This window comes from Pollachius pollachius (genome assembly GCF_949987615.1).
Source record: "Pollachius pollachius genome assembly, chromosome: 2".
Classification (NCBI taxonomy): domain Eukaryota; kingdom Metazoa; phylum Chordata; class Actinopteri; order Gadiformes; family Gadidae; genus Pollachius; species Pollachius pollachius.
Window position 1 is genome coordinate 32,042,869 of NC_136935.1, and position 15,070 is coordinate 32,057,938.

Consider the following 15,070-nt stretch of genomic DNA (forward strand, 5'->3'; position numbering starts at 1 on the left):
GATATAATGTTGTTACAACTGCCATGTTACTGTCAAAAACTGTCAAGAAAGATCTAAGTGGAAAAAATAAATTAAAATACCCTGCGCAAACATCAACTCAAACCATTGGGCCACATTCGGCTAGCGGACGCACTCGGCTGCACCACCCAACTAGCGTTTGGAACCAAGATGGTACAGAGATTGCTACTAGGAATATAACGCCCATAACCGCATTTTCTCATTCAAATACCTGCATGTATTTGTATTTTATTTTCCCATCCTAATCTTCATGTGACCTAAAAGAGGAGCTAGAGTCCGGCTGAAACATACCTGCAGGCTTTTGGTGGTTGTTCAGCGGCACCTCTTTCCTGCAGTGCAGACACATATAGAATGTCAGAAACAATTGGAAATAATAAAACACATTTAGACGTAGACACATTTAGCAGTGCAGCTTACCCATTTCCGGTGTCACCCACGGTCACTTGTAAAGTACCGGTTCTAAAAATAAATAGGGTAGAGTACCATTTTTTTAAGGCAGGGTATTGATACCTTTCTAGTATCGGTATACTGTGCAACCCTTTTAGGAATAGGAAACAATAAAAAGTACAGACACAAGTGTAGTGAACGTAAAGCAGGGTAATCTTGACGTGAAATACTGACGTAAATTCTCATCCCCCGATATATATATCGTCATATCGAAAAGCCCTAATTTACAACATGTCAAATAAGTTGTTTGTGCAATTTGGTTAATTAAGTTAATCTAGCGATAACCTGAGGTTTTTGTTTTTTTCCCAATCAACCAATCGATGGTGGATTGGTTGAATTTCATTCGACCGAGATTGGTTGACTACAGCCCTTCTACTTTCTGTACCTGTCAGCCTGGGATGATGGACAGGAGGAAGGCTGGTAGGCAGCCTGGGCCGGGGGTTTGTAGGATGTCTGAGGCGGCGGTCTGTAGGCTGGCTGAGCCGGGGGTCTGTAGGCTGGCTGAGGCGGGGGGCTGTAGGCTGGCTGAGGCGGGGGGCTGTAGGCTGGCTGAGGCGGGGGGCTGTAGGCTGGCTGAGCCGGGGGGCTGTAGGCTGGCTGAGGCGGGGGTCTGTAGGCTGGCTGAGCCGGGGGTCTGTAGGCTGGCTGAGCCGGGGGTCTGTAGGCTGGCTGAGGCGGGGGGCTGTAGGCTGGCTGAGGCGGGGGGCTGTAGGCTGGCTGAGCCGGGGGGCTGTAGGCTGGCTGAGGCGGGGGGCTGTAGGCTGGCTGAGCCGGGGGTCTGTAGGCTGGTTGTAGGAAAGCCTGGAGCGGGGGTCTGTAGGCGGGCTGAAGAGAAGCTCCTCTGTGTTGGATGGGGACAGCTGAGCTGGTCCCCTGATCCTGTTGTCTGAACACAAGACTGTGACTTAGACTCAGGGCAAAAGGGACATGGGCGAATTACGTTTCACAGTGGATGGAATAGTTCCTTAAAGAATCGATGAAATGATACATGAACTTACTTAACTTGATTGATGCTCTAATGATAAGAAACCAAACTCACCATTTTCATGATGCTCTTGTGATCATATGTTCCTTCTTTCCCAGTAAGTACGAAATTTGTGGACAACATGACAGTGAATCGCCGTATAATTACTTCACAAAATGACTCAAACATCCAAGTTTTGGTCCACAAAATAAATCAAACCTTTATGGCCAATCTTTGCATTTGTTACGCTAAATGTTCTAAATGTTCTCTATTCTGCCACATTATTTAACTCAAGAAGGTTTTAGTAAAGCAAAGAGTGACAGCGACTCTGGTTTGCTAATGGGCTGGTATGACCTTTGACCTCTTAGCGTACACTCTTGCAGGCACAAAAAGAACCAGACCCGAGTTCGGAGCAGTTAAACGTATACAAACTGGCCGGCAGAGACATAAAAAACACCACTGTATTTGACCCCACTGTTATCTGCATTAAGTCGTTATATAGCTTACTATGTCGAAGTTCAAGACATGGTGGATTCAGTAGCACTTTAAGCTCCATTCTAAAGGTGTGTTCGTACCAAACGCGAAGGGGTGACACGACTCCATACAAAGTCAACTTAGAGATGCGAATCGGGCAAATTTTTCGTGAGCAAAAACCTGCGACAAGTTTTGATTTGTCGCGCGACACTTTCGCCCTGCACAGGCAGGCGCGTTCACGAGGATTTGCAGCGCAACAAATTCGCTTGAGTTGAAATATTTCAACTTTGCCGCGACATTCGCGTGATGACAGCCAATCAGCGTTCAACAGCGTGGCCACTGAGTGACATGCGTAACGTAACAACCAATCAGCGTTCAACCGGCCAACAGTTCCCTGCAGTGCAGTCCGGGGTGAACCGCAGCATGGAGGAGAAAGTGATTGTTGCCGTTTGCGACTCCCAGAGCTCTATATATAATAGTATGTAATATAATATAATTTTATATATATAATATCACGGCCAAAAGCTCTGTGCGCCTCCGGATGGCCGTAGCGCGGAGAACTCCCGTAGGGATTGGGCTTTGCGGGGTTTGTTTACAGGCGTTGCTATGGTTACCGGTCTTGTGTGTTCCAATGGTTTATTAGGCATCTAATAACTCGCTGTCTAATCAATACTTCTTTCACTGCCTCTTCCGTGGTTTTTACAATATTATGAATAGACTGCGTCGGGTTCCCGACGTCTCTCCCTCTTCCACAACAGGTAAAGACGTGCAATGGTGGTTATCTCGGCCATGGTTGAGAATGAATTGGCATGAAGCACCGTTGGCGGGCAAAAGATGTAGCGCGACAAACTCCCTGACAAAACTTGCACAGCGATAGTTTATGATTTGTCGCGCAACAACACGAACGGCGACAAATGTGTCTTTTGGTGTGAACGCAGCTTTAGTGCTACTGCAGGACCCATACGTCCTGAGTGAAGCTTGTTGAGGTGGAGCCTCGGACACGGGGCATGGAGAGGAGGAGCTGCTGTGGTACCTGTAGTCTCCTGAAGCACTTAATCTTCCATGGCCAGAGTAGGGCCGGGGACGGGCCGCCAGCCAGCCTGAGGAGCCCCCCACTGAGGGCTGCCGCAGAATCGACCTTCGCTTCACTACACAAGAGCAAGCGAAAGAAGTTCAAGATTACTTAATTTGTCCCAAGAGAGATTTGTCTTGGACATAAAGGCTGCCACGACAAAAATTACATTCAGTTATAGTGTAGCAACAGTCTGTTACTGCACTATAGTTGTATGTATAAACAGACAAAAAGGTTGACATACAGACAGCAGAAATGGTCTGAAATGTAAAGCACCATTAGATTATTCCCAGGTAGTACATTGTGGAACACACCGTTGAGCATGTAGGGGTTGGAGGGCTTGAACCTCAGCCTACAGTTGACCAGCTGGCTGCGGCCGGGCTTCTTGGACGTCTTCTGTCGTGCCACCATCTCAGCGATGTGCCGCGTTTCCTTGCAGACAGCAGCAAAGCACCGCATCTACACGACATAGGCACTATTAAGACAAAAGTAGTACATCTACAGTACATCTCGTCACTTACAAAGTGATCGGGAAATTTCTTTTTATTAATTAGGGATGTCCCGATCCGATCCACGGCATTGGTCCGATATTGACCCATGACGCTGGATTTGATGTTGGAGGGGAGAAATACATATGATGTGATCTGCGCAGCGTTTCACGCGATAACAACAATAGTCGCCAATTAGGCGCATGCCCATGCGAGCTACCTGTTGTACAGTCATGTCAGCAGTTTGACAGTGATTCAACCGTAAAGAAGAAACAGCCTGGCTGTTGCACGGCACACCTCGGCTGTTGCCGAGCGCGATCACGCAGTCACATCAGACACTCCAGCTTGGGCAAGAGCAGATCACAGCTGTTGTGATCGGCAAGCACAAGCTTGGCTATCGCAAAAGTGAACCATTTCGGACGTTGTGACCGTCCAATCTAGGGATGTTAACAGATGACCGTTTGACCGATGGTTGACCCTATCAACATTAACCGATCAATCTTGTTGCTTGTCGGTTTAAAAAAAATTTGTGGTCAGTGTGGACTGTGGAGTGGGTGTTGGTTTGACTTCACACAAAAAGATGATCAGATGAGGTGACTTATTGGAAGTTGGACAGACACCGCGTTTCTAGCCCACTGTTTAATTTCTCAAGTCTTAATTATTCCCGCATGCGAATGGCGGAGAAAATGATCTCTAAATTATGGAGAGTAGACTAAATGCTATAAGACTACAATTAGCCATCTCATTCAAAGATCTTTTTGTGTGAAGTGAAAAAAATTATCCCTCACACTCAATTTTTCCGCATCCTCCAAACTAAACAAGCAGCGTCTCTTTGGAGCTGTCATTTTCTTAAATGAGCCGCGGCAATGTTTCAAATGAGCTCCTAACGCTGCCCTTTTCCGATTGGCCCCTGGTGAATCCCGCGCAGGGTCTCAACGAGGTCCGTGCCATCTCAGACCATTGTGGGCGTCCGAGCCCGCTCTCTACACACGGTCAACTTGCAGTAAGCATGCCTTGTGTTTCAATTCGAACACAGGTCGTGCCGCGGTTAGAGCCACTGCCTCTCACTCGGAGAGTGTGTGTGTGTGAGTCTGAGGCAGAACGGGAGAGAGATAAGCAGAGTTACGAAATAGCAGGCGGCTGGCACGGCTCGAAATGGCTGTTATTTCAAATAGCACATTTTAATCTGATCGGTTAACCGGTTTCAACCAGTTAGAGGCTCGGTGGTCAGTCAAGAATATTTTAAATTTTCGCCATCCCTAGTCCAATCTATTAAAATGATTATTATATATTGGGCGTTTGGGTGTGGGGACCCCCGTATATATGGCTAGAGGCTGATGCTTCTTACATATCCAATGTTCTTACAGTAGAAGCTAAAGGCTAACGTAAACTATCTTTTTCACGTCATGATATCTACACAAACGATATGCTATATGATAGAGACTCCAAGGAGTCCAAACTTACAAGCTTCATCATGTTGTGAGCTTATCTCATTAACTAGATGTGAAAGAATAACGTCGATAACAATTCACATACGCATGCACAAGCGCACACACTTGATTCAAACATGATTCAAACTATCAGCTGTAACAGCTCAGCTACTCTATATATTATCTCAAATGTATTCAAAATTTAACCATTTAGCTATTTGTTTAACCTTTTTTTAAATGAGTGCATTTTTATATTGTTTACTTACTTTGGAACTCTGTTCAAATCTTTTCATTTAATTTAAGCCATTCAACTTTTCTTTAGTGAGATGTTTTAATGTTTTTTGGCTTATTGGCAATCATGAGAAAAGTGCTTCCATATATTTTTCTATTATTATTTGTTCAAGAGTAAAAACAAATATCAGACTGATATCGGTATCGGCAGCTAGCCAAAGCTGCGGTATCGGTAGTGAAAAAGTGGTATCAGGACATCCCTAATTAATATGAGTAATAAGGAAACATAGGCCTTGAATATAATTAAATTGTTTAGTCATCAACAGTAGACATAAGGGCCATCAACGAATATTAAAAATTTGAATACAACTGCTACGCTGACGACACTTAGCTAATCCTCTTGCCCCTCCTCTGACAGCACCCTGATTGCAACACGCAACTCAGAATATCTGGCAGATATTGGCACTTGGAGGAATGACCATCACATGAAGCTTAACCTCAACAAGTGCTCCTCCTTATGCCAGGGGAAGATTGCCCTCACATGGACCTACTGGTCACTGTTGAGGACATTGCTGCATCTCCATCACCAGCCACGAGAAGCCTCTGTGTCATACTTGACAATCAGTTATGCTGCACAGCGAACATCACCGCCGTGGCCCGATCCTGCAGATTTGCCCTCTACAACATCTGCAAAATCATTACAAGGGAAGCAGCTGAGCTCCTGGTCCAAGCGCTCGATATCTCCCGCCTTGATTACTGCAACTCGCTCCTGGCTCGACTCCCTGCCTTCGTGTTTAAACCCTTGCAGCGTATCAAGAACGCTGTCTACCACCTAGTGTTCATCCTACCCAAATTCTCCCATGCTACCCCCCTTTTCCATGACCTCCATTGGCTCCTTGTAGTAGCTTGCATCAGATTTAAGATGATGGTCCAAGCATACAAGGTGGTCAATGGAACTGCCCCTGCCTACCTTCAAGCGTTGGTAAGACCACACACCGAAGCTCAAGCGCACCGCTCAACTACTTCAGCTTGACGCCTTGTACCACCATAACTAAAAGCAAGCATGGGTCGATCATCAAAGTCACAACTCTTCTGTTTTGGCACCGCAGTGTGAAACAAGCTCCCTTCCGATGTCAGGACCCGAGAGTCGCTCACCAGCTTTCACAAAAGACTCGAACTCACTTGTTCAGAGTTCACCTAGACTCTGCATAGCATCCCCGTTACCCCCTCACACATCCCTGTAATGAACTTATTGTATGTTGTACGTCCTGGCACTTAATCTACACACTTATTGTATGTTGGACGTCCTTGCCCTTCAAAATAGTACTTAGCATTGTGTAGCGTCTTATCCTAGCTAGCTTTGTTGTATACGGGGAAGGGGTTTACCTAACAATTGTTAGTGCTTAGCACTTGGTTCTATGAACCTCCTTACTATACCGACAGTAAGGAACACAAACTGCAGCCATGGAAAGAAGTGAGTCCACATTTTTAAACAAAATGATAATAATAATCTTCTGACAAATGTACTTATTGTAAGTCATTTTGGATAAAAGCATTCTGCTTAATGCCTTGAAATGTACTTTTTGAAAAAACAACATTTGCATTGGAATATTATTAGAATGTGAAATGAATAAAAAATGAACACTCCTGCTGCTCAGCTAGTTATAACCTGGAAAATAACAAAACAAAAAGCATTAAACGACAATTGTAAGAAACATCGAGAGTTTACAACCCAACTTCAGCCTCAGAGATTTGCTATCTGAACAATCTGAAAAGAGTCGTATGGCAATATTTGGGATTTTGGTCAGTTTACAGCAAAATTGTGGTACCTGGTGACAAAGTTAGATGCAAGCAATGTGAACTACAGCTTCCCTACCATTCTACCACTAGCAACCTGAGAGCACATACAAAGCACCGAAATAAACATGGCCTGATGTCATCAACTCCATCTAAACAGCCACGTCTTGACCAATTGTTTTAACTGTTGCCAAAAGCTCACTATCTGCAAAACAAGAGGCTTGCACAAAGAAACTTACTAAGTTCATATGCAAGGAGAGAAGGTCGATCAGTATAGTTCAGGGGTGTCCAAACTACGGCCTGCGGGCCAACTGCGGCCCGCGGCCCATTTTTGATTGGCCCGCAGCACATTTTAAAAATATAATGTAATATGGCCTTTTTAATATATATATATATATATATATATATATATTTAATTTTTTTTATTATTTTGCTTGACTTTATTGCATTTCTTAGTTAACCCACTAGTGCAGGGGTGTCAAAACTGATTGGCCCGTGGCACATTTAAAACAATTGTGTAATATGGCCATTTAATTTTTTTTATTTTATTTTTTGCTTGACTTTATTGCATTTCTTAGTTAACCCACTAGGTGGAGCTACTGTTCCTGTTCTAACAAGTCAGGCGTCTCCCCATTACAAGTCCAATCAAAGAAAAAGTTTCCCGGCAGTGAGAAAAGATCGCAGAACCAAAGAAACGGAAGATCGAAAGTGAGTGCAGAAAATTTCAGCCACGGTGGGAAAATGAATACTTCTTCACAGAAATCAAGGGGAAGTGTGTGCTTAATTTGCAAAAAAAGTGTTGCAGTGATGAAGGATTACAATATACGAAGACACTATGAAACTAAACATTAGAGCAGCTACATGTCCCATACTGGTGCAGAGCGACAAATTAAAGTGAAACAGATGGCAGCAAGCCTGCAAACTCAACAGTTTTTTAGCCGGGCCAACAAAACACAAGAAAGTGCCACAATGGCTAGCTATGAGGTAGCAAAACTGATTGCACAACATGGGAAACCTTTCTCCGATGGTGAATTTGTAAAGCAGTGTGTCACAAAAGTTTCTGAAATAATGTGCCCTGAGAAACTGCAGGAATTTAACAATGTTAGCATGTCCAGGAACACAGTTGTGCAGAGAATTGAAGACCTATCAGCAAACGTAAGACACCAAGTGTATATAGTGCTATACGACCAATGGAGGGTGCAGCCGCTTTTCAGAAAGATTCCTCCGCATCACTGCCACCACTCAAATGCCAGACATATACAATTATGCTTTATAAAGTAGGCTAGCCTAAATAAGTCACACAGAAAACTTGCCATAGAATTTGTAAAAACAAATAGGCCTACCTGTAAGTATTTATTTTAGGCCTATATAGGCATATAACAAGGCTATGATAACAACTAACACGATGAGAATAAAATCTCTATTTTTAAGGGACAACAATGGATTTTTCAATACCAGTTTATTATGCACTGATAATATCAACATGTCTAATGGAAACATTTCTGTGTCATATACAGAACTCAGCAGCAACGAAAACGGCAGCCTCGAAAAAGTTGATAACATATTTTAAACAAAATAAATTACTTAGGTTCACCTTAGAGGATAAATATAGGCCTTCTACACGATTGCATTAGACTAGGGCTGCAACAACGAATCGATAAAATCGATTACTAAAAGCGTTGGCAACGAATTTGGTCATCGATTCGTTGAGTCGCGCGATAAATACGTCACTCGTAGGCGCGGCACTGTTTACAGCCAGCCGCCGACAGGTTGGTTCATGGTTCATGCACGCCCACAGCGAGCTTTAGCGTGCGCGACCACAGCTTGTATTTTGGTCATATCTTAACACTGGACTGTAGGCCTATATAAAAGTGTTGTTCCTCCGCTGTCTTTGGGTTAAAAAACTTATTCAACTCAGTATCGGTCTAGTCCAACCGAAAACTCTGTCAGCTGCTGCTGCTGCAGACGGTGGGCAGACGGGCTCGGAGTCGGCACCACGTGCATCAACAGTCATTCAAAGCAGCGGTAGTAATCACACAACCGGACGGTGTAGAAAGTACCGTCAGTTAAAAATAGTAATCCAGTTTTTAAATCCATGTTAAAATCGGCAGGATATAGAGCTAGTTAGCTTAAAAAAAAGTCACAACCAGTGTCAAATGTGATGTGTTCAGGTTGGCTCAGTAATATGATTGATGTGTTCAAATGCAACACAAAAAAAAAAGAAATTTGAGATTTTGGCGAAAAGTTGTTTTCCCAGCAATATAAAATAGATAGTAAAGATGGAATTATGACCTGTTTAACGTCCTATCTTGAACTATGATCATCTTATCAGCAATTAATGCAATAATACAAGTTATATTTCAAGGAGTCTCGAAAATTGTATCAATAAATAAAAATTAACGATCTCCTGTCATCTGAGAGAAATTAAGATGATTTAATTTATTTTTAACCGTTAGTATTTACCGGTTAAAGATCTTATCGGTTGACCGGTTAACTATGGACATCCCTTATATACTGTATATATATATAAATGTATATCATACATTGTATGTTTTTTTGTGTTATATTTTTTCATCATTTAATATTACTTTTAATAGTTCTGGGACGTTGGAGCAATAACCTGGTGTTTTTACACTTCAGTCTGCACTGTGAATTTGAAGTAATGTTCAGTATTTGAATAAAGTTGCAGCAATACAAATGTTTATTTTTTCATCCGATTCATTGATTCATCTAAAACAGTCGACCGATTAATCGATTATTAAAATAATCGTTAGTTGCAGCCCTACATTAGACTGAGGTACTTTTAACTAACGTCCCCACACACAAAATATATTTTTTACAGCGGCAACACAAACTGCCGCCTTGGAAAAAAGTGAGTCCACATTTTTAAACAAAATGATAATAAATAATAATTTAGGTTCACCTTAACAGAGGATAAAATAGGTCTACTACAGGACTGCATAGGCCTATGCCTGCGGTAATTTTAACACACGCAGAAAATTAACAGCGGCGCCACAAACTGCAGCCTTGAAAGAATATTAGTCCAGAAATGTAAACATTTTTAACATAATAATAATTAACTACAGGACTGCATTAGACTGAATTGTTGTTTTAAACCAACCAACACACAGAGAATCAGCATCATTCAACTACCGGCACACACACAAAATGGTGTGTGCCGGTAGTTGAATGATGCTGATTCTCTCAGCGGGTCTTCTTTTCGTTATCGTTGCATGGTCTGGAAAACAAATATTAAAAGTCTATAAGCTTTTATAAATGGCCAAGAACAACATTAATCAAACAATGATGATAATTCCCATAGTGGGAATAGCCTGAATAATAGTTATATTAATTACATGGGCAGATTCTTGTTAAGGAATATCAGCATATTCATGTTGTCGGGAAGAAGCAGAGAGCGTTGCTTTGACACCAGTAGGCCTGCAGCGAAGAAAACTCTCTCTGACTAAAGTCAGAGACTAAAGTCGCAACTTTGTCATTACCACCTGATGGCTGCAAATTTTCATTCATCAGGCCGCACACCATCGGGTAGACCACTGAAATTGAGACCGCCTCCTCACCGCAGGTCGCTGTTGTGGCCATCGCCAATGCTTCCAGGACAGGGTCCATCTCCTCCATGTGTCTCCAGTACTCATCTTTTAACTCGAGGTTGCGCGCATCTGCGGGTTTGTTGACAGAGCGGTCTGACAGCACAGCGCAGACAGCCAACCGTTGCTCTGTCAGCCGCTCAAACATTCCATATATGGAATTCCATCGGGTCTTGCAGCACTGTATAAGTGCATGTTCTTTGACGGACATCTGCTTTTGCTTCACAGCGAGTGCTTGCGTAGCAGTTGTGCTGTGATGAAAATTCGCAACCAGTTTGCTGCACGCTCTGATCATGCGCTCCAGGATCTGGACAGCCTTGAACCCGTCATTAATAGCCAGTTGGAGCGTGTGCGCAAAGCAACAGACCGACTCCCAATCACGGGATTGGTTGGCCCACGCACACACTTACCCATACACTGACCTTCCACTCCGCCACCACCGTTTCCAACTCCGTTTTTAGATTTTCTGCTGTGTGCCTCTCTTCCATATTTTGTGTGGCCAATACATGGGCCTGCATTTGCCACTCTTGGTCTATAAAGTGACAGGTTACTGTCATATAAGATGTCAACCCCTGGTGAGGAGTATTTATAAATAGGGATAACATTTGCAGCAGCTCACCTCGCCCATGCGGTGCTCCATCCGCACAACGGAGGGGATGCTGCGGAGGAAGTCCTCTTATATGACAATAAAGCTTTATTACCCTGGAACTAACTGTTTTCCTGCAGGGCATTGTGTAATCTGGCTCAAGAAAACGTATGAGCTTTTTAAATCCATCATCCTCCACCACTGACATTGGGGGTATGTCATGGGCCACCATTTCACCAATTAAGTTGGTGAAAATCCTTACTGATTTACTTTGGGTACGTTATTTTCTGAAAAAACTTTTCTGCTGATATCGAAAATAGTATAGAATATGGATATTTTCCCAGATATAGTATCTAAGTTAGAAAATCCAGTATCGTGACTGACAACACTACTAGAAACGCGATTGTGATTATTCAGTTAGACCTACAATAAACGTGAAAGTTAAAAAAGACATATCTTTGCCGCCCTAGGCAATCGCCTAGGCCGAGCGCTGGCCCTGCATGCAGCTCTACATATAACTGGGCGATAGCTTTAATAGGTTGCAACGGTGGACTGAAAACACTTCATGGCATGATGTGACCGTTCGATAAATAAACATGTGTGGAAGCTAACATTCAGCTTCAGTCTGAGCTAGGATGAGTTTTCTGAGACCCCCAAAACCAGGCCGGGTGCCTGGCAAAAAGAGGCCCGTTCACGATTCTGATTTTAATTTGGGTAAGTGAACATCACATTCGGGCAACTTGAACATGACCTGCACTTGCCCGACGGGCAAGTGCTTTTGAAACCTAAGTGTCAACCCCTGGTGAGTAGTACTTAAATAAATAGGGATAACATTTGCAGCAGCTCACCTCGCCCATGCGGTGCTCCATCCGCACAACGGAGGGAATGCTGCGGAGGAACTCCTCCAAGCTATGGTGGCCAAGTTTACTGTGCGGGATTGGCTCCCCACACAGCGAGAGGTACTCGGTTTGAAGCCGGCCAATCGGCACCCCCTCCTTCGAGGACAGCAGCACCGACTTCAACATTTTTTTAATTGACTCACCATCCATCTTAAAGGGTTTTGGGGGGGGGAAAGTGCGAAAAGTAAAGTTACACGTGTACATTTGGTAGCTAGCGGTCATCAACGCGTACGATTAGCCCACACATTAAGACAAAAAGGATGTCAGAACAATTCACAATAAGTATTAAATGACGTAGTATTGAACAATCTAGACGCAAATGCCGAAATTAAGCAACAAAAAATGTACATTTGCGTGAAATTTCCTTCAACTTACTTACCATTAACATTCTTCCTCTGGTTTCGCCCGCGAGAGTTTAAGGTCAAATAGGAGTTTGCTCCGTGCACAATATGGCGACCGTTGACGTTCTAACCTCAGTGTGTGGACCAGTACTTCCGGTCCAAACTTCCGGTGATCTAACAGCTACAGCGAACCAGAGCGAGAGCGAGCTTGTTTGTTTACGAAAGAGTTAGTTTACCAGAGAGATCCTTTTTTTTCAGTAACACAATGAGTGTTTTTAGGATTCGAGGGAGGCGACTTGCCTTTCAAAGGGTGCGAGCCTCAGGACTTCATTGTTGTGTGCCATTGTGTACCGTTTCGTCACGGTACAACAAGAAAGTTAGCTTTCATTCATTCCCCGTTGACGCTGCGGTACGGGCTGAGTGGAAGCAGAGAATCCGGAGGGAAGACTTCAACCCGACCAAAAGCACCCGGGTCTGTAGTCGGCATTTTAAACAGACTGATGTTGATGTGACTGCCGGGGGGCTGAGGAGGCTGAAGAAGGGAGCCGTACCCGTTTACTTTACGTGGAATGGGTACAAACTACCTGCGCCCAGACCGAGTGTCTGGGAACGACGTCCTCGGGCCGAGAGTCCACCCCCCAGAGCCAGACTCGGAGATGGAAACCGAAATGGCTCCAGATCATGACTACTGTGTTGTCCCTCAAACGGGAGCGAGGGCGAGTAATTTGGCCGAAGAGAACGAAGCTCTACGTCGCCAGATTAGGGAGCTTCAACAGTATGGAGCCAGTATCCTGCCATAATTCAAACCTGAAAAAAAAAAATTCAAAGGCTTGTAAGTCTGGGTTTGAAAACTCAACACCTTGTAAAAAAGGTTTTGCAAAACTGAAAAAAGAGATTATAGCCTGAAAAAAAAATTAAAACATCTGCAAACATGATTTTGTGTTCTATTTTATCTTCTTCATCATTTTCACCAACACATTTTCAAAGTTTCAAAAATGTCACCAGCGCATTTGCAGAGTTTCAAATTTGGCACTGTTCTAACAGTGTATTTCATTGTTTCCCGGTTTTGAAACCTTGTAAATGGGATTCTGCAAACAGGTGTTCATACATTGAGAAATAAGTTTTGAAAGGTTGAATATTTATTTTTAAAAACTTGTAAAGGTGTAAATTTACACCATTGCGAAGTATTTAGCACTGACTTTTGGCAGTGTTCTGTCGCGCATTCGTTTTGAAACTCCCCGAGTCAAAGGTCTGAAATCGTTGATCTGCAAAAAGGAAAAAAAAAAAAAGTTCCTGGGGGCGGGACCATTTGGCTCTAAACCTATTGGTTGCTCTCTGCTGACGTACATTCCAATCACGTGTGCCGTTGACCGGGCTGTGCGTGATTGACAGTGCTCTGCCGATGACAAGAATAACAAGCGACCTGCGTGGTTGATTTTGTTTTCCATTTTCTGGAACCATGGCTGGGTACGGAAACCGTAAAGGGACGGTAAATTGAAAATTAACGTTTCTCGTGAGCACGAGAAAGTAACTGGTGAGCACGAGAAAGTACCTCATGAGCACGGGGAACTATCGTGCGCATATCACTGGCAGTGTGTGTGTGTGTGCGTGTGTGTGTGTGGGGTGCAGTTTAGTGACGTAATGAACGAGTCCGGTTGTGTGTAAGAATCAAGTACCAAGCCTGTCAAGAATCGGTGGCCGCTTCATTCCAACCATATTCCGACCTATAAGCAGACCCACTTTCTCGTGTTTCTCTAGTGTTGCAAAACCTTTTTTACAAGGTGTTGAGTTTTCAAACCCAGACTTACAAGCCTTTGAAACTTTTTTTTTCAGGTTTGAATTATGGCAGGATACTGGCTCCATAGGCGTAGCGCATCTAGTGTTATATCTATGCTTGTAAACATCGGGTGTAAAACATCGCCATCTCGCCGGAAGTAAAGACCCTCACACTCGAGTGAGCGGAAGTAGAACGGAAGTAGACTCTTGCACCGAGCGAATGGCTGTCATGTGTTTTGTAAACTTTATTTCAACCACAATTCTGACAAAAAATACAGACTGGCGAAAAATACGATCTGCTAAAACAATTCCTTCATAGAAATGTATTAAATGCTAAAGTACAATTTTAAAATTAATTTAGAAAATATTCAATGAAACAATACATTCTTGAAGCTCAAGCTTCATATATATGTAGTCATATATTACTCCACATATTGAATAAAGGAAGAATGGTTCAGTGATGTCTAATTTAAGGGAAGCTTATACTACAGAACTTTAGTAACTTTGAATGTCTTCGACAGTTTAAATCGGAGATGGACTTATTTGATATCAATGTATTTTATAGATTACCAGTTATTTATTTTTTGTTACCAGTGTATTTCAGATATGCATATGGTAATCAATGGGTTTTGCTTGCGGCTAATAAATGTTTTGTATAGAAATATACATGTGTTTATTAATGTATTTAATATACGTTTAATATCTGTGCATTAGAGACACACATATTTTTCAGGTGTATTTTTTTTAGATATACATGTGTTTGCCTACAGTGTATTTAATATAGATTAACGTCCAGTCAATTATTATTCATTCCTGAAGTTAGACCTCAGTCATACCTTACTCATACAGAAAACACAAGACATAGCTGTCAAATTTTACTTTAAAAACATTTAACTCCATAAAAAATGTGCGAAAGGGCACACAGCAAGTGTATGAGCCCAA

At 43.0% G+C, this 15,070-nt stretch overlaps 1 protein-coding gene across 1 annotated transcript in view; it reads right to left on the reverse strand.

The window, feature by feature from the left end:
- LOC307071314 (tudor domain-containing protein 7B-like) overlaps positions 1 to 12,161 on the reverse strand; it is a gene marked incomplete at both ends in the record, with an annotated part of 30,177 nt that extends 18,016 nt beyond the window's left edge. The window contains 5 exon segments of the mRNA XM_079730300.1: positions 310 to 347; positions 851 to 1,351; positions 2,868 to 3,051; positions 3,290 to 3,434; positions 11,961 to 12,161. Coding sequence (XP_079586426.1) covers positions 310 to 347; positions 851 to 1,351; positions 2,868 to 3,051; positions 3,290 to 3,434; positions 11,961 to 12,161 — 1,069 coding nt within the window.
- Between the last annotated feature and the right edge of the window lie 2,909 nt (positions 12,162 to 15,070).